The sequence below is a fragment of the Bufo bufo genome, chromosome 9, assembly GCF_905171765.1.
Source record: "Bufo bufo chromosome 9, aBufBuf1.1, whole genome shotgun sequence".
NCBI lineage: Eukaryota > Metazoa > Chordata > Amphibia > Anura > Bufonidae > Bufo > Bufo bufo.
Window position 1 is genome coordinate 35,421,473 of NC_053397.1, and position 26,248 is coordinate 35,447,720.

At 43.6% G+C, this 26,248-nt stretch overlaps 1 protein-coding gene across 1 annotated transcript in view; it reads left to right on the plus strand.

The window, feature by feature from the left end:
- DNAH12 (dynein axonemal heavy chain 12) overlaps window positions 1–26,248 on the plus strand; it is a 124,427-nt gene that overhangs the window by 69,308 nt on the left and 28,871 nt on the right. Inside the window, exons 34-57 of the mRNA XM_040407665.1 lie at window positions 487–570; window positions 1,264–1,452; window positions 3,945–4,064; window positions 4,631–4,819; window positions 5,019–5,170; window positions 6,883–7,021; window positions 8,225–8,391; window positions 8,496–8,751; window positions 9,138–9,437; window positions 11,540–11,718; window positions 14,752–14,944; window positions 15,389–15,550; window positions 16,898–17,092; window positions 17,171–17,304; window positions 18,393–18,555; window positions 20,458–20,538; window positions 21,291–21,467; window positions 21,552–21,683; window positions 21,765–21,854; window positions 21,950–22,090; window positions 22,193–22,434; window positions 23,451–23,598; window positions 25,027–25,172; window positions 25,795–26,009. Coding sequence (XP_040263599.1) covers window positions 487–570; window positions 1,264–1,452; window positions 3,945–4,064; window positions 4,631–4,819; window positions 5,019–5,170; window positions 6,883–7,021; window positions 8,225–8,391; window positions 8,496–8,751; window positions 9,138–9,437; window positions 11,540–11,718; window positions 14,752–14,944; window positions 15,389–15,550; window positions 16,898–17,092; window positions 17,171–17,304; window positions 18,393–18,555; window positions 20,458–20,538; window positions 21,291–21,467; window positions 21,552–21,683; window positions 21,765–21,854; window positions 21,950–22,090; window positions 22,193–22,434; window positions 23,451–23,598; window positions 25,027–25,172; window positions 25,795–26,009 — 3,994 coding nt within the window. The remainder of the gene's footprint in view (window positions 1–486; window positions 571–1,263; window positions 1,453–3,944; window positions 4,065–4,630; window positions 4,820–5,018; window positions 5,171–6,882; window positions 7,022–8,224; window positions 8,392–8,495; window positions 8,752–9,137; window positions 9,438–11,539; window positions 11,719–14,751; window positions 14,945–15,388; window positions 15,551–16,897; window positions 17,093–17,170; window positions 17,305–18,392; window positions 18,556–20,457; window positions 20,539–21,290; window positions 21,468–21,551; window positions 21,684–21,764; window positions 21,855–21,949; window positions 22,091–22,192; window positions 22,435–23,450; window positions 23,599–25,026; window positions 25,173–25,794; window positions 26,010–26,248) is intronic.

Genomic DNA, 26,248 nt, shown 5'->3' on the forward strand with positions numbered 1-26,248 from the left:
GTCTATCTATCTCTCCATTTATCTATCTATCTATCTATCTATCTATCTATCTATCTATCTATCTATCTATCTATCTATCTTTCTGTCTGTCTTTCTCTCAATCTGTCTATCTTTCTGTCTGTCTGTCTATCTATCTATCTATCTATCTATCTATCTATCTATCTATCTATCTATCTATCTATCTGTCTGCCTGTCTCATATCTATCGATCTATCTCCTGTCTTGCTATATTGTACAATCGTATACAAAAATCAGCACAATAGATATTTTTTATAAGGAGGTAACATTTTACACGTTGTTGGATAATTTTCCAAATATTTATTAGCTACTAGATTTTTGCACTATTTTTGGCAATGAATGAGGATAGAATAATTGTATTTTCCTGCCAGAAGCTTACAGTTACTATGTAATAAGTTACTTCTCAGGCTCCTTCAAAATGTGTTTGTTCAGAAATTTCCCATTTTGACCCGTGCTCCTCTATTTTCAGCTCTGCTTGATGAGTGGGGAGATCATTCAGATGTCACCTCAGATGAGCCTGATATTTGAGACAATGGACCTGTCCCAGGCTTCGGTACGTTTCCAGTCTTCTTATATGAAAGATTCCCATCCAGTTATATAAATGGCAACTATCGTATGTTATTTAGTACAAAATAAATGGATCGGGGTGACTTAAAGGGGTTGTGCAGGGGTTTTTATCTTGATTACCTACCCTCAGGATAGGTCTTCAATATCAGGTCCGACACCCAGCACCCCTGCTAATCAGCTGTTTGAAGAGGAGGTGGTGTTACATGGCACCCCTTCCTCTTCCTTCTTGGTTAGACCTGCAAAGGGAATCCAACTTACTTGCCTCCCGGCACTGGCTCCCCTCCTCTCCCCAGCCTCAGCTGCTCCGCTGCGCTCCCCGGATGTCAACTTCCATTTTAACTGCTGCAGCCAGTCGCTGGCCGCAGCAGTGACCTGCACCCCTTGCGTCACGTGACCATTTGACATGATGCAAGGAGAGCAGGTCACCGCTGCGGCCAGGGAAGCAGGTAAGTAGGCTTCTCTTCGCAGGTCTGCCCAAAAGGGGTGATTTGCCAGCCCCCCCCCCCCCCCCAAAGGTGCACAGACCCCTTTTAGGACGATGGGAAATGACTTCATACAGTCTGTTTTTTTTTCTTCATCTGGATCAAAACTGCATGCTTAGTGGTTAACTACATAGGCTTGGGTCTTATATCAACCGGGCTAACTATTTTAATTTTTTGCTCTCTATTTCCCTTTCTAGCCTGCCACTGTGAGCCGCTGTGGTATGATTTATCTGGAACCCCAACAATTGGGTTGGGCTCCACTGGTGAGGTCTTGGCTCAGCACCCTTCCTGATGCATTGAAGACTAAAGAACTCTTCACTCTTCTAGAGGAACTCTTCAAGTGGCTCATCCAACCTTCACTCAGATTCCTCCGGAAACAGTGCAAGGTGAGGACCAAGTGTTTCCATTCGTTTTCTAATTGTCAGTGCATTGCACAAATGTTATCGTGCATTAGACAGTGACATTAATCACCATATATTACAGAGATGAAACAATGTTCACCCATGACTGAACAGATTTATATTCATTTCATATATTAAAGGGGTTGTCTGCTTTAGAAATCCCATTTTAAAATGCCCTTTTAGGGAATTTTGAGTGAAAAGGGTTCGGGAAGGGGTTCTCCTGCTCAGGACACTCATCAATTAGCCAGATAAGGCAGCCAGTACAAAGAGTGTCTCTATCTCTGTCTGGAAGACCCAACACATTCAAGGATCTAGTGGATCACCTATTGATTTCAATGAATACCATAGAATGCTTCATTTCACCTGTGGCACTGCTACAGGAAATTTGAGCACTTGTTGGCAAGTTCACTAAGGCCTCTTTCACACGGGCATCGCGTGTGAGGGCCGGATAGGAAGCGGGTGCGTCGCGTGAAAATGCAGAGTGCAAAGCGTTTTAATGCGTTTTGCACAAGCGTGAGAAAAATCGACATGTTTGGTACCCGAACCCGAACTTCTGTGAAGGTTAGGTGTTGTGTAGATTTTATTATTTTCCCTTATAACATGGTTATAAGGGAAAATAATTGCATTCTTAATACAGAATGCATAGTAAAACAGGGATGGAGGGGTTAAAAGAAATTACAAAATAATTTAACTCACCTCATCCACTTGTTCATGCAGTCCGGCTTCTCTTCTGTCTTCTTCTTTGATGCCCAGGAGGAAAAGGACCTGTGGTGACGTCACTGCGCTCATCACATGGTCCATCACATGATCCATCACCCTATTTTACTGAGCATTTTGTATTCAGAATGCTATTATTTTCCCTTATAACCATGTTATAAGGGAAAATAATAATGATCTGGTCCCCATCCCGATCGTCTCCTAGCAACTAGGCTTGAAAATCGCACCGCATCCGCACTTGCTTGCGGATGCTTGCTATTTTCACGCAGCCCCATTCACTTCTATGGGGCCTGCGTTGCATGAAAAACGCACAATTCACTTACCTCAATTCAATCATTTACTGTAGTTAATAAAAAATTTCTTTTCAGAAATGAAATGTAACAATTATATTATACAAATTTAAAAATAGATTTTAACTAAATATATAACAATAACGACAAATTATTTAACCTATTCTTTACTATATATTGATTATATATTACATTTAATATATTCATGTTAGAAATAATCACAAAACTAGCGAATTTATTGTACTAAAAACCTTTTTATTGTTTATGTTCATTAGAAACCTGTATTTATTTCACATATGATCTAATTAACTGTAAATTGTAACCTTAAAATAAAATAAAAACTTATTGTCCACAGCAGACAACCTCCAGGGGTGACAGGAGTTGTACCCCCACCAATCTGACATTGATGATCTATCCTAAGGACAAAGTGAAGGAATTCGTGGCACACCAGAGTAAGTTTGATGCAATTTAATTAATTCATTGATGTTTTACATCATTTCATAATTTCATGTATATACACGTAAGTGATACATCCGGATAGCAAATTAGGCTTGTATAACGTGTCCCAACGTTTCGGCCATATATCTGGACTTTGTCAAGGGATCTGTGGTTATGGTTGTGGAGACCTCGACCCGTCACATCCGGTTGAGGTCTCCACAACCATAACCACAGATCCCTTGACAAAGGCCAGATATATGGCCGAAACGTTGGGACACGTTATACAAGCCTAATTTGCTATCCGGATGTATCAATTACGTGTATATACATGAAATTATGAAATGATGTAAAACATCAATGAATTAATTAAATTGCATCAAACTTACTCTGGTGTGCCACGAATTCCTTCACTTTGCTACGTGACGATTCTTCGTCCTCCGTGGGCACCCACTACCAAAACAGGGTGTGCGGATCTCATTATCCCCTATACTATCCTAAGGACAGACCATCAATATTCTAGTCCTGGAAAACCCCTTAAAGGGAAAATGGCCTATTGTTTAAACCAAGTCTTTATGTTAAACATATTTTTAAAGGATTTATGATGACGTTATTTTTAGTTTTGTCAATATCTATATAAAAAAATCCTAAAAATCCTGCAGTTTTGGCACTGGCCACTAAGCCTAATAATAGATGCCGCTTCTTGGTTTGTACAGATCCCAATTTACTGCGATTATCTGCTTATCATTACAGGCATGATTAGAATGACAGATAGCACCTCTGTAGAGATAACACAGGATCCACCATTCACAATAGGTGACATGAAAGTCTAACATAGAAGTCAATGAGGTCCCCTCCTGTCCATGGTGTCTCATGTCCAGGAAATAGAATGAAAAAAATATGCAATCCGAAAATAAAAACCAAATTATAAAAAAAAAGATATGTGTCACTATCTGATATTATTAGTTATTTACTGATGTGATTTTATAATCAGATCTACCTCACGTGACTTTACGATGGTGTCTTCCCTCACAGGAACTGGTGACAACCAGCAATGGCAATGTAGTAGTATCGCTCACAAGATTACTGGAGATGCTGATTTTTGATGCGGTGAGAGAAGATCCCACTAATAAGAACATTCGTATCTGGATCATGGTAAGTGGGACATCTGCTGATCCCATACACGGCTGGACCTGTGCAAACGTTGGGATAAGCAGGGTTTCCCATATAAGATGAATTTCATGGTCAAGGCTTACAAATAAAAGGAATATTTCCGGACAAGGCAATATATTTACAATGCAAGCCTACATGGAAACTCAAGGTGGATAGGAAATTCACCACTGGCCCAAAGGCTTGCCATGGGGCAAGAAGTCAAGCATCTATCAGTCTTCATTATTCTGAATCGAATCATTTAGCGCTGATTGCCCAGATGTTTTTTTATAGATTCTTTTTGATGCCCAGTTCATATTTTGCATTTCAATGCCGTTTTTTCTGCAGGCAAAACTAGAAATTGATGCCCAAGGACAAAAACGAGGGATTATTTTCTTATAAGTATAATTAAGGAAGGAGGAAACCATGGGAAATTCTGTGCCAGTGTTGTCCAGGTTGCCCACAGTGCAAAGAATGTTTTAGTGTTCAGTATCAAGTCTTGAGTCATGGCCTTGGTTTCTAGAGACTGTATGCATATAGGTTCCTATCTAGTATTCTCTTTTTTCCTCTAGGCCTGTTTTGCTTTCTCCTTGGTTTGGTCCATTGGTGGCTGCTGTGACACCGACAGCCAAGTCAAGTTTGATGCTTTTTTGAAAGAAATTGTCTCAGGAAAAAATGATCAGAACCCTGTTCCAGCATCCGTGGGGAAATGGGAATGTCCATTTGATGATAAAGGCATGGTCTATGACAATATGTATGAGGTAAAGTGTGTTCCTGAAACCAGACGCCATAAGTTGCTCTTTAATCCTGAAAAAGACAAGTCAGTCATTGCTCTGGACCTTCACGTGTCAAACTTATTCAACATGTTGATGCTTTCTCATCCTAGAAAAGTTCTAAGATTGAATTTGAAATCTTATATTTCTCATAAATTCGGTGTTAACTTTTTTATGTTCTTTCAAGCTTAAAGGCCGCGGGCGCTGGGTTCACTGGAATGAATTTATCAAAGGAACAGCCATGTGGGACAAAAACACCAAAATCCAAGATATCATTGTGCCAACTATGGACACTGTCAGATACACCTTCCTCATGGATATGTGTATCAAATATACCATGTAAGTTGAGTATAATGGATTGAAATGCTATTTGATGAACCAACAACTGATAATTATTTGTCCAATCATCAGAATGCATAATGGATAATGGAGCAGGGAAGTCATGAGCAGTCAGCAAATTACCATATTTTTCGCTCTATAACACGCATCTGACCATAAGACGCAGGTTTTTAGAGGAGGAAAATAAGAATAAATATTTTTCATCAGACCTCAGAGCCGACCCCCAATCAACAGACCTCAGATCAGACGCTCAGTCTTCATCAGACCTCCAATCTATATCAGACCTCGGATCAAACCCTTAGTCTTCATCAGACCTCCAATCTATATCAGACCTCAGATCAGACCCTCATTCTTCATCAGACCTCCAATCTATATCAGACCTCAGATCCGACCCCCAATCATCAGACCTCAGATCAGACTCCCAATCTTCAACAGACCTCCAATCTATATCAGACCTTAGATCCGACCCCCAATCATCAGACCTCAGATCAGACTTCCAATCTTCATCAGACCTCCAATCTATATCAGACCTCAGATCAAACCCTTAGTCTTCATCAGACCTCCAATCTATATCAGACCTCAGATCAGACCCTCATTCTTCATCAGACCTCCAATCTATATCAGACCTCAGATCCGACCCCCAATCATCAGACCTCAGATCAGACTCCCAATCTTCAACAGACCTCCAATCTATATCAGACCTTAGATCCGACCACCAATCATCAGACCTCAGATCAGACTTCCAATCTTCATCAGACCTCCAATCTATATCAGACCTCAGATCCGACCACCAATCATCAGACCTCAGATCAGACTCCCAATCTTCAACAGACCTCCAATCTATATCAGACCTTAGATCTGACCCCCAATCATCAGACCTCAGATCAGACTTCCAATCTTCATCAGACCTCCAATCTATATCAGACCTCAGATCAAACCCTTAGTCTTCATCAGACCTCCAATCTATATCAGACCTCAGATCAGACCCTCATTCTTCATCAGACCTCCAATCTATATCAGACCTCAGATCCGACCCCCAATCATCAGACCTCAGATCAGACTTCCAATCTTAATCAGACCTTCAATCTATATCAGACCTCAGATCAGACCCCCAATCTTCATCAGGCCTCAGATCAGACAAAAAATAAATAAAACAACTTACCTCTCCTGCTCCGGACAGCTCTACTTCCTGACACTATAAACTGTCAGGAAACAGCACAGTGCGGAGTTTAGAGAAGAAGACCAGTGAGCTGTGAGTAATACCAGCACTAGCAGCACTACACTCCCCGCTCCCCTGTCCTATTGTACTAATGAGTGCCTCCATAATGGAAGCGCTCAATAGTATTCGCTTTGCAAAAACCCACTTTTGGGAGGAAAAAGGTGCATCTTATAAAACTAAAGATATGGTAGTCACCATTACACTGCAAGTCCATTGGCAGGATAAAGCCCATCATTTACGGTAGCCTGTGTTCTGTCAATGATATGCAAGTGGTAATAAAATCTATCTCTGTTTGTCTGCTGCTGAGCAAACCCAGGGAATTTGATTGCCTTGTGTCCGCCCTGGCTCATGGAAGAGCTAGATTTGTGAGCTGCTATAACGTATGCTGCAGATAGTGTCCTAGTTATTTAGATTACTGGTTTTACTTGATCCTTGCTAAACGGTAAAATGGTTTTATGGTTGCCCTACACTTATTTCCTTTTTTTTCCTTCAGCCCACTGTTATTTGTGGGACCAACAGGGACAGGTAAATCTGTTTATGTCAAAGACAAACTCATGAACAATCTGGACAAAGATAAATTCTTTCCCTTCTTCATCAACTTTTCTGCTCGAACGAGTGCTAATCAGACTCAGGTTTGTCCTGTCTTTCTTACTTTACTTTCTGTTATCAGTCTGTTCTAAATGGGCTGTGACACAAGACAATTACTAACTCAAGGGGGTGCCTTATAAGGTCAACCCCTTTCCATATGCCTCGTTAGATTTAGGTCATATAGGTGTTATGGGAGGTATGCTACGGAAACAAAGAGGAAGGCCACCAACTACAAGCAGCTCTCTGACCATCCAAGCCTACCCATGTGTTACATGGTCATTTCTAAGGTGGCCATACACATTAGGCAAACGTCAGGACCTGCATGTGTGAGGGGGTGTCCAAACTTTACCATTGCCCCAGATGTTGGTATTAAGAAGGACCCTTTGTTCTAAAAAGAGATACTCTACTGCCAGAGGTTTATGGCAGCAACTTATTCCCTTCTCCTCGCTAGAAATACGTGCATGCTCTGCTAAGGGCGGGTTCACATCAGCGTTATGAATTCCGTTATTGCTTTCATGTTATAACAGAAATCGTAAGACGGAATTCAAAACGGAAACCTGTCGACAAGACTTTCTTTTCTGGCCTGCATAACGGAAACCAGACGGATCCATTTTACTTGCCCACAGACCTCTACTATGACGGATCAAAACGGAATGCCTCCAAAGGTTTCCGTTTTGACTTCCGTCTCATGAATTCCGTTATTTTACGTTATAACGGAATTCATAACGCTGATGTGAGCCCGCCCTAAGCTGAGTTTGCATGTGTATGGGGGGAAAGTCAGGATTGATAGCTGTCAGCCAAAGAATTGTCCGGCTGACTGCTGCCTAGGGAGTATGGACATGTGCAAAACTGAAAGGTTGACCTGTAATTAGGGATGAGCGAACTTGTGTTTTCAAGTTTGGCTACAAAGTTTGGGTTATCTAAGAATTCCGCTATGGATTCCGCTATCACGGACCATAACTCATACTACATTTTAGCAGCCAGTGCAGAAGAAATGGATGAAAATCACAACTTTCTCTGGTGAAGGCGTCTTCTGATGTCTGACCTGAGGAAATCGGCATTCATGAGACAACCGGGGTCAGACAACCCCTCAAATATAATGACAAGAGTCTTTGATACCGGAATAAGCTGCAGTGTTTGCATTTTGCTCTACAGCTAGAGAATTTGGAGGCAGATAGTACTAAGAATCATGTTGAATTTGCCGGCTCATACGTTGCATCCTACTAACCTCACCATAACCATTCTAGAACATTGTCATGGACAGACTGGATAAAAGACGCAAAGGTGTGTACGGCCCTCAGATGGGGAAGAAATGCATCATATTTGTGGATGATATGAACATGCCCGCATTAGAGAAATATGGTGCACAGCCACCTATCGAGCTGTTGCGTCAGTTCTTCGACCATGGGAACTGGTAATTATTACAAAATTGACAGCAGTAAATAATTTTGAATTGATAATTTTTTTGCCTTTGTCTATTTATTTCACTTTACACTAAAGATTGTTCTCAACCTTTAGGTACGACTTGAAAGACACCTCCAAAATCTCACTCGTGGATGTACAGCTGGTTGCCGCGATGGGTCCTCCTGGTGGTGGAAGAAACGCAGTTACTCCTCGGTTCTTGCGTCATTTTAATATCTGCACCATAAATGCTTTCAGCGATGAGACTATGGTCCGAATCTTCTCCGCTGTAGTCGCCTTTTATCTACGAAACAATGAGTTTCCACCAGAATTCTTTACTGTGGGGAACCAAATAGTCAATGGCACAATGGAGGTGAGAAATTCTGTATTTAAAGCGGTAGCCCCATCTTAGATATTTATGGCATACCCCCACGGGATATGTCATAAATGTATGATAAATGTGGGTCAAAGCTCTAGGACCCGTGACAGTCTCCAGAATGGGGTCTCCAAACCTCTGTCGTTCCTAGTGAAGTGGCCTCTGGTCATCCCTTTCAGGTAGATCTGTGACCCCATATATCGAAGATGGGAATAAACTTTTAAATTCTCCACACATATGACCATGGTGAAATCCTGGATGTTTTATTAAACTTGTATGGCAGCACATTTAGTCCCTTTAGACCTATAGCACTCTATGGGACTCGGTGCGGTGCTTCGGAAGAATCTTTTTACCTTACTTATGTTTTTGTATCTAAATTCCAGGTTTACAAGAAAGCCATGGAGAACCTGTTACCCACACCTGCCAAATCCCATTATACATTTAATCTGCGGGATTTTTCCCGAGTGGTGCAAGGCTGCTTACTTATCAAGAAACAGTCTGTGGAGAATAAACGCGTCATGGTGCGACTGTTTGTTCATGAGGTCTTGCGAGTGTTTTATGACCGCTTAGTTGACGACAAGGACAGAACCTGGCTGTACAAGTTATTAAATGATGTGGTGAAAGAGCATTTCAAAGAAAATTTTGACTCTGTTTTTGAGAACTTAAGACAAGGAAACGAACCTGTGAGTACTGAAATACACAATGTGGTAGATTTACTGATACACTGCTCGATGGACCTGCTTGTCAGTGGAGGAGACCGTTGCGTTTACATGCAACGATCCTGTGCACAGTAGGGGGAAGAATGATCGCTATGCCATCGCTCGTCCTCATACAGAATCACTGATTGCTGGCAGCAGAGGCTGTTGAGACGGCACGATCTGCTGCCCACAAAGGCTAATTTAGGTGACCGCACCTACGATCTATGATGGACAAGTGTTTTGCTCGTTCATCGGGTAAACATTGGCACCTTTGAATGGGCCAATTATCTCTAATGAGCGTTTGTATAAATGCTCATTAGCAATAATCTGCCCGACTATTAGACAGTGTAAACTAAAGGCTGTATAAGACAGGCAGATCAGCAAGCGATTGTCGGGAGGAAAGCGTTCCCTCTAGACCGCTGCTATTACATGCAGTGATCTCCGCAGCACGTGGAGGAGCGATTGCTATGCTATCGCTCGTCCCCATACTGTCTAGTGGTTTGCTATTAGACGGCACAATCTGCCACCGGCAAGCGCTGATTCTTAAGCATGTTTAAAAATCGGAATTGTCAGAGATTCGCCGATTGCTCATTCGTCAGGCAATCAGCGACAGTATTGCACTGCAAGATGATCACTAACAAACGTTCATGCGTTCAACACTCGTTTGCGATTATCGTCCGAAATATCAGCCAATGTAATACAGCCTTTAGGGTCCATTCACATGTCCGTAAGTGTTTTGCGGACAAGAATAGGACATGTTCTATTCTTTTGCGGAGCCGCGGACAGGAAGTTCGGGGCCACAGAACGGAAGTGCAGATGCGGACAGCACACTGTGGATCCGGACCATTCAAACGGACGTCTGAATGGAGCCTTGGACTGGACAGCCTAAAGATACATCAGATTTATCACAGAGGCTATTGATGGATGATAATCTCAGGCATGTTTAGCTTCTTTATTCTAGTTCATACCGTCAATTAATTAGTCTGTGTGGGAAAACAGTGTCATTTGCTCCATTGTGTTTTATGGGTCTGTGCGCAGTCCGCTGCAAACAGATAAAAAATGCAGCCATCTTTACCATGCCAGTGCTTGTTCAGCAAGTGAAAGCATCTCTGATGCGGACTCCAAAATCATCATTTTTTGTGCAGCAGATCGTCCTGTATAAACAGCGATCTGCTGCCCAGAAACAAAGGGGGAGATTTATTAAACTGGCTTAGCTGCCATTTTCCACCTTAGATTCCACCTTTCACTTTTCAATGCTTCTATGGAATCTTGTTATGGACAACTAAGCCAGTTTTTCTTTACACCAGTTTTGATAAATGATGGCACAAGCAATCACAGCCAGCGGCAATTGCTGGTCCCTATGATTGCTGCATGTTAGGGAGGGTTCGCATTCGAGTTATAAATTCCGTTATAGGGTTTGGAATGCAAAATGGAACCCTTTAAGAGGCATTCAGTTTTGCCCTGTCCTAATACATGTCTATGGTCACAAATAACAGTTCCCTTTGTCCCGTTATACATGACGGGAAAAAAAGTCCTGTCGACATCTGTTAGGGCTCATGCACACGACCGTATGTATTTTGCGGTCTGCAAAACACAGATCTGCAAAAAAAAACGGAATACATCCGTGTGCATTCCGTATTTTGCGGAACTGAACAGCTGGCCTCTAATAGAACAGTCCTGTCCTTGTCCGTAATGCGGAGAATAATAGGACATGTTCTATTTTTTTGCGGAACGGAAATACGGACATACAGAAAAGGAATGCACACGGAGTAACTTCCGTTTTTTTTTGTGGACCAATTGAAATGAATGGTTCCGCATACGGTGCGGGAAAAAAACCCGGAACGGACACGGATAGAAAATACGTAACGACATCTATTATAATGGAATTTATAACTCGAATGCGAACCCGCCCTAAATGCAGCACTCACTTCCCCTGATGAGCAACCAGTTATTGAGAAGGAGCAGTTAACGATAATTGCCGGCTGTGTTGACCCAGGTAATAAGAGCTATCCTTTCTTTATAAAGTTATGGATGCTTATCATAGTTCTAGCTTGCAATGATAGTAAGATGTTTCTGGTATTTTGCAGCTCTCAGAAGAAGACATTAGAAACTTGCTGTTTGGTGACTACATGAATCCTGACCTTGAAGGAGATGAACGTCTATACGAAGAGATACCAAGCGTCCAGCAGTTCAATGATGTTGTGGAGAGATGTCTGGATGAATACAATCAGACCCACAAAACTCGCATGAATCTGGTTATATTCAGGTATGCTCTTACTCCTACATCAAACACAACATGAAGTCCCGGTGGAACAGAAAGGGTATGCTTATATGGCTTAAAATACCTGTTGGGAAAATCTGATATCCATTTCCCATGGAATCTGGGACAGAAATCCAATGCTGACCCTCAGATTTCTGGTGCAGATTTGTAGATTGTCATGTTGCAGATCCAACTGCAGATTACCTTGTCACCAACTGGCTACTTTCACACCTGCGTTCAGGTGTCCGCTCGTGAGCTCTGTTTGAAGGGGCTCACGAGCGGTCCTGAACGCAGCCGTCCGGCCCTAATGCATTCTCAGTGGAGGCGGATCCACTGAGAATGCATCCGCCTGCCAGCGCTCAGCCTCCGCTCCGCTCAGCCTCCGCTCCGCTCAGTGAGCGGACACCTGAACGCTGCTTGCAGCGTTCGGGTGTCCGCCTGGCCGTGCGGAGGCGAGCGGATCCGTCCAGACACAATATGGCTCAATTTTCAAACGGATCCGTCCCCCATTGACTTTCAATGTAAAGTCAAAACGGATCCGTTTGCATTATCATGAACATGCAAACGGATCCGTTCTGAACGGATGCAAGCGTTTGCATTATAGGAGCGGATCCGTCTGTGCAGACACCAGACGGATCCGCTCCTAACGCAAGTGTGAAAGTAACCTGGCTGGGCTCCAGCGATGCGCTCTGTGAGACCTGAGGAGTGAGACGTGATGCCGGGCAGTGCCCCCCCATGACGCACAGTCCAGGCCACGCCCTCTGGTGACGCTACGCCTAAGGCTACTTTCACAGACGGATCCGCACCTATAAATGCAAACGCTTAGATCCGTTCAGAACGGATCCGTTTGCATAACTAAGTAAAAAAAAAAGTCTAAGTCAAACGGATCCGTCCTGACTTACATTGAAAGTCAATGGGGTACGGATCCGTTTATAATTGCACCATATTGTGTCAGTGAAAACGGATCCATCCCCATTGACTTCCATTGTAAGTCAGGACGGATCCGTTTGGCTGCAAGCAGCGTTTTGGTGTCTGCCTCCAGAGCAGAATGGAGGCGGAACGGAGCCAAACTGATGCATTCTGAACAGATCCTTATCCATTCAGAATGCACTGATCTGTTTTGGGCCACTTGTGAGAGCCTTGAAACGGATCTCACAGGCGGACCCATAAACGGCAGTGTGAAAGTAGCCTTAGCCACACCGCCATGCTTCCTGGCTATGTTCCTCCCCACAGCACTTGTTTGCTGGGGAGATTTATGAGTCATAGGTATCACCTGCGTATGTCTATGATGTAGGCTGAGGGACTGCTCAGCCTGCCTATCTCAGGACTGTATTCTGGTCCAATGGGGCGCCAAGTTCCCTGGACCTATCAGGTTCTGATCCAGGGACTCAGCGCTCTATTTAAATCCCCTGCTGGCAATACACCCTTCCCCAGTTACTGGTTTTTCCTTGTTATGCTCCGGTGTGTGTTGTGGATTGTTTTGTATTTGACTTCGGCTTGTCTTTGACCTCCCTCTTTCTAGTGATTTTGTACCTTGATACCTGTCTAGTTTTGACCTTTGGCTTGGCTATTTTTGGCTACCCTCCATCCTGTGATTTGGTACCATATAGTTCTCCTGGCTTAAACTCATTTCTGTTTGACCTTTCTCTGAGTATTTGTCTGTTTGGGTTCCGGCTGTGTGAACAGGTTCCTGTAGCTTGGACTTGCTCCCTGCACTTAACCAGCATAGGGACGGTCGACCAGTTGAGGACTTGCTGCTTAGGGCTTGCCCTTCAAATAGGCAGGGAAAGCGGGTTGGGTTCCAGTCAGGGCTCACCGTGTGTGTGTTTCACGGTCTACGGTCGTGACATAGTTCTTACCAATGCGGCTATATACTTGCTGCTACCTGTTAAAAAACCTCTGAAACAACAAGTCTCCTTATTCTGCCCCTCCCTCTGTCTGACACTGTATCTTCTGCTGCCATTTGCATATTCCTTTAGGAGAAGCAATTAGGGGGTCATTTATGACCAGCTATACGGCACTTTGTGGTGTATATCTGGTGCAGATTCTGTTGCACGCCATGGTGCGGCAGAATCTGCGACTTCTTCCCCGCTCACGCCAGGTAAAAAAAAGTGGCGTTGGCGGGGAAGGGGCGGGCCGGCAGGCCTGTCTCATTCATCATTTTCTACGTCTGGTTTAGTTGTAGAAAATGGTCTGAATGTAAGACAGCAAGGAAGCTGTCTTCCATTTAGATTTGGCGCTGGATGCGATGAACTTATGTAGAGGCCAGCGCCTGTACATAACTTCGGTGATCCACCGCCAGCTATAGGGTTTATTAAGACGGACGTCTAAAACGCCAGCCTTAATAAAACTAAGTTCACACATTGATGATTTGCCTAAATTAAACCAAATCTGACAAGTATTTTACTAGAGGCTCGACAGCAGGAGTCGGAGGCTAAGAGTGGATTTAGATGAGTAGATAGTTGCATTGGCGATTAATGGCACAATAGCAATTGCCAATTTAAAGCCAATGACAGACAGGAATTTTCATGCAAAGATTATTGTGTGCAAATGGATTCGCATGTGATCGTTTACTTGCTGAATGGGGGATCATTCAATGTATTCAGACAGCAACGATTTACATAAAACTTGCCTGTTTTTACATCGTTCACATCGCAGACAGATCGCACCATGTGCATTTACATTACCACAATTCAATAACGTCAAGGGATAAGTCATCAGTATCTGATCGTGGGGGTCCGATACCCGGGACGCGGCACTCTCAGTAGCGCTGTGGTCTTCTCCAGCTTTTTTTATGCCATTGACCACAAGTTCATTGGTCACATGGCCTAGGAGCAGCTCAGCCCCATAGAAGTGAATGGATACCAAGCACAGCCGCTATACAATGTCGGCGCTCACAGGAGTGCCAGGGCTGATCGGCGGGGGTCCCGGGTGCTGGACCACCACTGATCAGACGATAGGTAATCAGTATTAATATCTCTGAAAACCCTTTTAACTTAGCCTAAGTATGTCCTTCTGTCTTGTATTTCTCAATGACAGATATGTTTTGGAACATTTATCTCGGATTTGTCGGATCCTGAAGCAGCCCGGGGGTAATGCCTTATTGGTCGGAGTTGGAGGCAGCGGACGTCAATCGCTGACCCGTTTGGCTACTTCTATGGCAAAAATGAATATCTTTCAACCAGAAATTTCAAAAAGCTATGGTATGAACGAGTGGAGGGAGGACCTGAAGGTAAGTCTTCTCTTATGCAGCTTATACACGTGGTGGCATATTGTCATTTTCACTAGGGTGAAAGTTGTTGTCCAATAATTCAGTATTGATGACCTATCCCCAGGATCGACAGGGGTCCCACTCCTGGCACCCGTTGTTCTGCTGTTGGAAGGGTTTGTTGTGCTCAGGCAAGTGCTGTGGCCTGATCCTCGCCCTGTGATGTCATGTCCATTGCTCACATGGTTTTTCTGCAGCTCAATCCTGTTCAGATGAATGGCATTGAGCTGTTATACCAAGTACAGCTGCTATGCAATGCCCTGCCCTGTGCTTGGTATGGTGTGAAGAGGCTGCAGCACTTGTCGGAGGTCCATGATCTCTTCAGACAGCTGATCCGTGGGGGTGTTGAGGGTTGGGCTCCCCACCAATCAGGTACTGATTACTAGCTTTCAATATTCTCCATTTTAGAGCCTGCTGAAGAGCGCAGGAGTGAAAGGACAGAAGACCATTTTTCTCATCACAGACACGCAAATCAAACAGGAGGCATTTCTGGAGGATGTGGACAGTCTGCTTAACACCGGGGAGGTTCCTAATATTTTCGCTGTAGATGAAAAGCAGGAAATAATGGAGGTAAAGTAAATGGCAAAAGTTCTTGAAGTCTCTTTTAAAGTAATACTCTAAGGCTCCATTCACACGTCCGCAAAATGTGTCCGCATCCCATTCATTCTCTATGGGGACGGAATGGATGCGGACAGCACACAGTGTGCTGTCTGCAGCCGCAATTGCGGAGCGCGGCCCCGATTTTGGGTCCGCAGCTCCGCAAAAAGATAGAGCATGTCCTATTCTTGTCCGCAGCTTGCGGACAAGAATAGGCATTTCTATGGGGGTGACGGGCTGGTGTGTTGCGGACCCCCAATTTGCGGGTCCGCAACACACCACGGACGTGTGAATGTAGCCTAATAATGAGAGACCTTTCCAACTATTTCCACAATTACCTGCTTTTTCACTTAAAGGGGTTTTTAGTTTTTGATGACCTATCCTATATGATATGAATATAGATGTCTTTTGTGAGATTATTTTCTTTGAATAATACCCATAGAAGTATTTTTGTCCCTGTTACAAATATGCAATTGCCTTGCGCTCAGACCCCCACCAATCAAAACTTTTGGTATGTCTCTATGATATATTAAAAGTTTTGCGCAAAGTAAGTGAGCCTTTAAATGATAAAATTCTTTCTGCCGCCACTAGGACGAGGTCACTGTGTATGGATTTCTTATTGTGTTCATTGGGATCTGCCTCTCTTCATGTGTAATGAGCGCCCCCTATTGATGGCTGGAGGTGAACAAAATGTTATTGAGTAGTTGTTGGTGTCAGATCATCTGTAAGGGGAGCTGGTCACCTTCCATTGTTTATCTTAAAGGGGTTATAATGCCCCCCAAAATGCCCGGGCCCCTCACACTGGTTATACTTACCCCGCTCCCCAGCACCCGCGTCGCTTCTGATGCCCGCACGGCCGCTGCTGCATCTCCCTGTCGCGTGGATAAAAACATCCGGCGTGGGGGGGGGGGGGGAGCAGCCAATAGCAGGTCACGACAGGAACGAGCCTCCCTAGCGTCACCCATCGCCCGATGTTTTGATCCGTGCGACAGGGAGATGCAGCAGCGGCCATGCAAGCATCAGAAGCGACGCAGGTGCCGAGGAGCTGGGTAAGTATGACCATTGTGAGGGGCTCAGGCATTTTGGGGGTTGGATAACCCCTTTAATCTTGTACAGTGATCTGATATTAATACTTAAGTTTTTTTTTTCTTTAAATACACACAGAAGTATTTTGGTACCTGTTACCAATATGCAATTGTATTCTAAAACCGGAAGTTTCTTGGTGACAGGTCCCCTTTAAAGCCTACACATAATAGTACATAAAACGGTCATATGTTCATTATATCCCTCTTGTATCTTGGATTATGTTGATCATTCCAGGGAGTCCGTCCAGCCGCCCAAGCTGGGAATAAAAATGTGGAGCTCAGCCCATTGGCTCTCTTTGCCTTCTTTGTGAACCGTTGTAAGGAAAACCTTCACATTGTGGTGGCATTCAGCCCAATCGGTGATGCATTTCGTAACCGCCTGCGCCAGTTCCCATCACTTATCAACTGCTGTACTATTGACTGGTTCCAGGTATGTACCGAGACCTCACGGGATTTGACATTTTACTTCTCCTGTCATTATTGACTAGTATATATTTTTGTCTTATAGCCCTGGCCTGAGGATGCTCTCGAGAGGGTGGCAGTAAAGTTTTTGGAAACCCTTGAACTTACTAGTACTGAGCACGAGGAAGTAGTTCCTATCTGTAAATACTTTCACACGTCCGCCATTGCGTTGTCAGAGAAGTAATTCATCTGTTTCTTCTATCATAGATGATTATATATATCTGTGCTTGTGTGTAGGTAGATAACATCTTCATTCTGCATGCCTGACAGGTAACCTGACTATACCTTATAGTAGATGTCCACCTTGTCCATTGCAGTGGATTTGGAGCTCTGCCCACTTGTCTTTAGCAACAATCATAGAATCTTCTTGTTTTCTATAGACCGTATGAAATTGTTCACTTGCTCCAGTTACAGTACAGTGCTGCAAACATATGTTGTGTGTATGTGTGTGTCATATTTTTCACCCTAGGTTTCGCACCTAGGTTTTAGAGGAGGAAAATAAGAAAAAAATAATTTTCATCAGACCCCCAATGTTAATCAGACCCCCAATCAGACCCCAATCAGGCTTCAGATCAGATAAGACCTCAATATTAATAAGTCCCCCAATCAAGTTTCAGATCAGACCTCAGTATTAATAAGTCCCCCAATCAGACCTGAGATCAGATCTACATATTAATAAGTCCCCCAATCAGACCTCAGATTAGGCCTCAAGTCCCCCAATTAGACCTCAGATCAGACCTCCATGTGGATGACCCCCAATCAGACCTTAGATCATACCTCAGTCAGTCCTCCAATCAGACTTCAGATCAGACCTCTATGAATAACCCTCAGTCAGACCTCTATAAGTCCCCCAAGCAGACCACCATGTGAATAACCCTCAATTAGACCTACATAAGTCCACCAATCAGACCTCAGATCAGACCTCTATGTGAATGACATCCATGCTCAGATCAACTTACCTCTCCTGCTCCGGACTCATTAGTATTTTAGTATTCACCCCATAAGATACACTGACATTTGCCTTTTATAGGGTGAAAAATACAGTGTGTGTGTGTGTATATATATATATATATATATATATACACTGTATATATACCGGGATGCCACACAGAAAGTCATCTGAAAACTGGCGCAAGTAATTGATGCAAACATATTGTTGAAAGGCTGTAACTGGAAGGACTACAATCAGAAGTTCCATATAAAAACTACAGAGGGTCGGACTAGTCCGTATATTCATACAGAGTGTCTTTTTGTTTTACTCTCCTCAGGTTTTTGGGAGAGTTGGGTAGACACAATTATGTCACCCCAACTTCTTATCTAGAACTGATCGCAGCTTTCCGTCATCTGTTATCTCAGAAGCGGGACACAGTGATGAAAGCAAAAAAGAGATATACCAATGGATTAGATAAGCTGGCATTCGCTGAATCTCAGGTCAGTGTTAGGGTGACATACACCCCTATGATTACAATAGCAAAAATCACGGCTGGTAAATTACCTGTAGAATGAAATGGAGTGGCTTGACAAACCATATCGCGGTGATCGCCGCTTGTAAGCAGGATGCTTTGTCAGTCCGCAGAAAAGGAATAACCAATGACAGCCACTTTTGTAAAGGAATTACTTATATTAAGGACCCACCTGTGAGGTTACTAGTACAGTACCTGAATAGCCTCTGAGCCATTCATAAAAAGCCAAGTTAAAGGTTCACTAACTTTTTGCTAAACTTTTGATCCAAAGTTTTGATAGGTGGGGGTCTGAGCGCTGACACCACCACTGATCCCTAGAACGAGGGGAGTGAAGTACCAGGATAGAATCGAGACGGGCCCATAAACTTCTATGGTGCCCGTCTCATGCAGTGAGGAGAGAGAGTGCGCTATCTGTGCGCTTCTCACCCCTCCTTCTAGGGATCTGTGGAGGTCTCAGCATTCAGACCCCCACCGATCAAAACCTTTGATATGTCTTGTAAGGTACAAGGAATCATCGTGGATGATAGGTATGTGTCACCGAGGTTCCTGGCCTCGGTGGAGTAAGAGCCAGTTTTCATGTGTCAGCAGAAGTTGCTATTTGACACTTTGCTATCTAGCATGGCTGTAAATAGCTGATCCGGGACGGCTCTTACTGGGAGTAGTCAAAGTGCTGGGTGGGTGACTACTCCCCACGTTCAAGGCTGGGTTTTGAGAGGCCTATAAAAAACAGCCAGCAGTGTCAGGTCGTGGTGATGATCTCTCTTTGACATTGGAGCTCTGGCAATCTCTGTGGTATCTGAGCCTTGTGCCAGGCTGGAGGCCTGAATCCGGGAGGACTGCTCTGTCCTGTGCTATACCGACCAGGTGTGGATTAACACCCAGGATAAAAAGTGACTGTTTTTGCTTTTGGAACTGTCTGGGTGTGAACGAACACCAATACTGCAATTGAATTGTCATACTGTGTACTTGCAACAAGTGTGAATAAACACTGAAGTTTTTGAGTTATAAACTGGTCTTTTCCTCTATACGCTAACCTGCCTATCAGAGCGAACCCCCACAGTCTCTATAACAAATCTAAAGTCTTCAGAAAATAAATAATAATTCTTTCTGCTGCCACTAGGGGGAGTTCACTGCATATGGATTTGTTATCTTGTTCAATTGGAGCTTTATCCGTTCATATGCAATGAAATCGCCCTAGTGATGGCTGGAGGTGAACAACATTTTATTGAGTAGTTGCCGTTTTGAGCGGAGCAGGGGATTTTGAGCTTTCTAATAGAAAAAAACAGAGCTCTGACCCTTATAATAATTTTGGACCTATTTAGATGACATATCATTAAACTTAGGGGTCATTTTTGAATCTGAAATACGCCTATATTACGGCTAGTTGCGCCGTGACTTCTGCCTGCTCACGCCAGGTCTAAAAAAAAGTGGGCGTAGCGTGGGCAATGAAGGGGACTGTCTGGTAGGTCAGTCTAATTTACCATTTTCTACACCTGGTTTAGGTGTAGAAAAAGGTCTAAATGTAAGACAACCCCGAAGCTGTCTTACATTTAGAAGCGGCGGTCAATTCGCGGAAGTTAAGAAGAGGCCAGCGCCTCTACATAACTTCGGCGGCTCCACCGCCAGCTTAAGGGGTTTATTAAGACCGACATCTAAAATGCCGGTCTTAATAAATGTGCCCCTATAGGTACATTCTCCTGCCCAAGACCATTTCTATTAGCACGTGCACCATCCCAAATAGTTTCTTTCTGTAGACACATATTAAAAATACAATCCAAATCCCCCCCCCCCCTCCATATATCTAGAACACTTTACTGCCAGCTTTATCTTCTCTGATTTGATGATCATTATATCTTTATACTTTGCTTAGGTTGGAGAAATGAAGAAAGAACTGGTCGACCTACAGCCAAAACTGGAAGAGGCCAAAGTTGAAAATGCAAACATGATGAAGGTGATTGCAATATCAAACCGATCGTTTCACAGTAATAGTATATTCGTTGATAGTATTTAACCCCTGATGTGATCAGGATGACAATACGTAATGTTATTTGAATTGTAATTGTGACCCACGCATGCACGGCTGAGCGGAGCGTGCGCGGCTGAGCGGAGCGTGCGCGGCTGAGCGGAGCGTGCGCGGCTGAGCGGAGCGTGCGCGGCTGAGCGGAGCGTGCGCGGCTGAGCGGAGCATGCATGTTTATGAGGGCATCGGGAGAGATGAGTGTCGGCCGAACAAGCATTAGGCCGTGGTGTCTCATACATATTATCAGCCTTAGACCTATGTGGCAGTGGATGAAGTGATAGCATTTTAGTACTGGCTGGAAATATTTCTTATTATTACTATTTTTGGGATATGGAGATAGCATGGAAACCAGGGATAGAACACAAAGCCATGGACACACAGGTACAAAGCTTGTTGCAAGGCACAGTTCTGATGACTGTACTGTAATGAGCCATGTGCCCCTCACATGACCAACAGATTTTTATCCCATAAACAATTAGGGAAACAATAAATGACAGCAAGAAGAGATAATGAAAATAATATGGAAGTCGACTGGAAAATCAAGAACTTCGCATCATTCACAAAAAAATTATTTGTTGACGCCATAAATCTGCTTCAGTTACACATAGGACCTCACTTCTCATCATAGCTGATCGGTTTAGAAAAATATGAACTAGCCATACAACTTGTCTTTTTTCCTACAGATCATTGAAAAAGAGTCCGCAGAGGTGGAAGCAAAAAGTAAAGTGGTCCGAGCAGATGAAGAAGTGGCCACCCAAAAAGCTACTGAGGCACAAGCTCTGAAAAATGAATGTGAAAGTGAACTGGCAGAGGCCATCCCTGCCCTGGAGGCTGCCATGTCTGCCTTGGACACTCTGAAGGTAAGATTTTCAAAGACGTGACTTTATCTTCTACTGTGATAACATGTTATAATATTAGCCGGTTAATTGTGCACATTGTGTTAGCCATCGGACGTCACCATTGTAAAAACCATGAAGAATCCACCTTCGGGCGTGAAGCTTGTCATGGCCGCCATTTGCGTCATGAAAGAAATCAAACCAGAGAGGATAAATGACCCGGCGGGTACCGGACAGAAGGTAATTACCATAACATTTATACTGCTTTTAGTAATATTATTTTATATTATTTTCCTTTTACTATTAATTATATTTCTTTAGATACTTGATTACTGGGGACCTAGTAAAAAACTATTGGGAGACATGAACTTTCTCAAAGACCTGCGGGAATACGACAAGGATAATATTCCGGTAAATAGACATAATCATTTTCATAAAAAATGATACCCACTCCCCGAGAATTTCTAAAAAATATAGTTTCTATGGTTTTTTTTTCCCGAGTGAAGGTTTCAGTGATGCAGAAGATCCGCAGCGAATATATCACCAATCCTGACTTTGATCCGGCCAAAGTGCTAAAAGCGTCATCTGCGGCAGAAGGATTATGCCGATGGATTCTCGCTATGGAAGTCTATGACAGAGTTGCAAAGGTATTGAGGGAGGTCATGACTGATACGTAGACAAATCTGATGTGCACCTTGTAAGGCTTCTTGACGTTCTGCTCTTTTCGCTTATCATCTGCAATTTCTTAGGTTGTTGCACCCAAGAAAGCTCGTCTAGCAGAAGCCCAGCAGTCATTGGCCGAAACGATGGCAGTACTGAACCAGAAGAGGGCAGAGCTGAAAGAAGTGGAAGATCGACTAGATGCCCTGCAGAAAACATTTCGAGAAAAAACTGAAGAGAAAGTTCGTCTGGAGTTCCAAGTAGATTTGTGCGCTAAGAAACTGGAACGAGCAGAGAAGCTGATAGGAGGACTTGGTGGAGAAAAACACAGGTTGACCTAGTTATTGTCAATTTTTTTACTCTCACTGTCTAGAGAGGACTTACCTTACTATACGACAAAGTGTATTTGGGAGCATCACTTCAAGCTCATTAAAAGCTGGATCCACTGCATAATGAATGGAGCTGTGTAGTTCCAGCACTGGATACTATGCTGAAACAGCTGATCGGCATAAGTACGGGGTGTCAGACCCACGCCGATCGGATGTTGATGACCCATCCTGAGGTTAGCCATCAGTAGTAAGGGAGAGGACAACACCTTTAATCATGTGACAACCAAAAGCGTTTGGACGAATGAATTAGCTCCACTGATCAAGTCCTCCTGGTCTGCATAAATGTCATCTATAATTCCTATTTAAAATAAATGTAGGTGGAAATGTTGGTTGACCCTAAAAATATTCGAACCATTTATATTTACCATGTTTGCCAGCTACCAAGTGAAAAGGAGACAATGTTTCACAATATTCATGTTACGGTCACGTAAAGTGGATTCCCTAAGCTGCAATCCATTTGGCACAGGCTAGATTGAAGTGTAGACTCCCTGATCTTCACCCTTATCTACCTGCAAGGAGATATGGACTTTTCTGCAGGAGGACCACAGGTCCCAATCACCAGAATAGTCATTGATTGAGGGTAGTAGTGCTAACGGGGCAGTGGCTTGGTCAGGGTCATCATAGTAATATGTCCAGGGTAAACCAGGAACATAGTCAGGAACAGCCAGGAGTAGGACAACAGTACAAGGCAGACGGTGCAGAGGTACAAGGCAGGTGCGTAGTCTGGAACAAGGTCCACACCAGGGTCAGGGACAATAGAAACAGTCCTAAGGCCACATACACAGTATATTACATTTTCAGCAGGTTCTGCCAACACCAATCTGATGTCTAAGCACATACCTTACCTGGACTAGCTTTTGCCTAGTAAGCTTATGTATTGTATTACTCGTCCAGTCAGCATCTTTTTGGATATTGTGTTCATTTTCTAAGTATGTATTTTTCCTTTATCGATCATTAGATGGTCCAGTGCTGCTGATTCACTTCAGAACATGTATGATAATTTGACCGGAGACGTCCTTGTATCTGCTGGCGTCATCGCCTATCTGGGGGCCTTCACTGCTGGATTTCGACAAGAATGTACCAGAGAATGGAGCAAGCTGTGCAAGGTAAACACTCGGAGGGTTTTCCTGTCTTTTTTTCTGCTGTTATTACGATACATAAGATTATATGTCATATTGGTCAGAGTATATTGGATAATTTAGAACATTTACATTTATTTTAGTCTGAGCAAATGAATCAGTGGAATCCGGATATGGCGTGCGGTCGCCAGATGTCCAGTCTGTGCAGTGATTTTGGTCCGTTTATACCAGTAAATAGCAATATTGCACTGCATAATACCACCATGACTGGTTAAAGGAGTTATCTTTAATAAGTTACAGTGAGAATAGTAAAAAGGAGTGTACCCTAGACTAGTGCTACCCTGTCTATAGTCTGTATCTGGTACTGCATTTACATGAATGGCTCTGAGGTGCAGTAAGAGACAGAGTCCAAGGTCAGTGGTAGAGCGCTTTCTGGGGAAAATAGATTTATTTTTACCCTTGGGTTGTATAAATTAATTTACAAACTTTAAATTTAAAGGGAACCTGTCACTGGGATTTTGGGTATAGAGCTGAGGACATGGGATGCTAGATCGCCGCTAGCACATCCGCAATACCCAGTCCCCATAGCTCTGTGTGCTTTTATTGTGTAAAAAAAAACGATTTGATACATATGCAAATTAACATAAAAGAGTCATATCTTACTTGTGTGACCAGAGAAGAGTCATATTTTCAAGCTCTGACTCATCTCAGGTTAATTTGCATATGTATCAAATCGGTTTTTATACACAATAAAAGCACACAGAGCTATGGGGACTGGGTATTGCGGATGTGCTAGCGGCCATCTAGCAACCCATGTCCTCAGCTCTATACCCAAAATCCAGGTGACAGGTTCCCTTTAAATTATTTTTATAAAGACTAATTGTGTGTTGATGCAGTGCTACCATATTCAGCTCCTTTATGGTATCTCAGGGACATAAAAACTACGTGGCTGAACAGACAAAAAATCTGTAGTCTTAGGCCTCTTGCACACGAACGCGTGCGCCTTGTGGCCGTGCTGCGGCCCACAAATTGCGGGCCCCAATGCACGAACACCAGCCATGGGGCAGCCACAGCGGATCGCGGACCTATTCACTTTAATGGGTCCGCGATCCGCCCATTCTGCAAAAAGATAGGACTTGTTCTATCATATTGCGGAACGGAAGTACAGGACGAAACCCCACGGAAGCACTCCGTAGTGCTTCCGTAGGGTTCCGTTCCGCACCATTCCGCATCCATGATACAGAATGCCCACGGAACGGCGCCCTTGTATTGCAGATCCGCAAATGCGGTCCGCAATACGGCCACGGAGCGCACACGTTCGTGTGAAAGAGGCCTCAGGAAGATAAATGATCAAAGAAAAAGTTTATAAACCCGATGTAGTGACATTTTTGCATGTTTTTTTTCTTACAGAAAATAATGATTACATAGATTTACCTTTCATATTCTCTTTTTCAGAGTAAAATGATTCCGTGCTCGGAGGACTTTTCATTGAGTAAGACTCTTGGCGATCCAATTAAAATCAGAGCCTGGAATATTGCCGGTTTGCCGACGGACAGCTTCTCCATAGATAATGGTGTCATTGTGAGCAACTCAAGACGTTGGTATGTGCTACGCAGATAGTTACTTTTATGTTTCTTGCTTAAAGGGGTTTTGCAGGATTATTATCTTTTTTAAATGTCCTCTCTTCACGCAGCAGAACCTGTGGAGAGAATTATGCTTACATACTCCTTGCTGCTGCGTTTGGTCTGTATTGCTCCTGGGCTGCCTTCACCAGATTGAACTGCTTGAGAGGCCATTTTGGTAAATTTAAAAGAATACAATTGGCAACTTCCTCCTGTAAACTTTCTGCACAGATGGGGTCATGTGCACAACACTGCTTCCAATGACTGGCCTCATCAGTGATGTGTCGCTAAGCGGCACGTAACCCAGCAGACACATGCCACTTGGGGACTTGTCACCGCTAAGGCCAGTCACTGGTTGCAGCGGCTCACGTGAAGACAGTCCAGGAGCCATGGAGCCGGAGCCCAAGCAGCGGGAAGCAGGTAAGTATAGTTCTCCAGGTACTACTGCGCGGTGGGGGGAACATTTAAAAAAATATTAATCTCACACAACCCCTTTTAAGTTAATCATATTTTTCAAAGCAATGTCTTTTTAAATATTGATTTTCTTTTTCTGCAAAAACTTTGGTAACAATCGGTGCTCCTTTTTGTCGGTTTCCCGCAGGCCTTTAATGATAGACCCTCAGGGCCAAGCTAACAAGTGGATTAAGAATTCAGAGAGAGACAACCAACTGAGCGTCATCAAGTTAACAGATTCAGATTATATGCGAACTCTGGAAAACTGCATACAGTTCGGGACGCCACTTTTACTGGAAAACGTGGGGGAAGATTTGGACCCATCGCTGGAACCTTTACTATTGAAGCAAACATTTAAACAAGGTATGTGGGACGAAATAGTCACTGCAGGTAAAGTGTAGAATGACGTGGCAGCCATTCATATGTAATATGTGGATGTTCTAATCTGCTGTTAGTGGCTGTCCGCTCCAGCTCATAGAGGGGGCGTCCCAAGCAGGAAACCCCCCTGTATGGTGCCCATATACCCCAAGTGGGAATATGGACAGGGGTTTTGTCTTTTGGGAAAATTGTTTGTTGTCTGCTTTATACATTCACCCACTTTC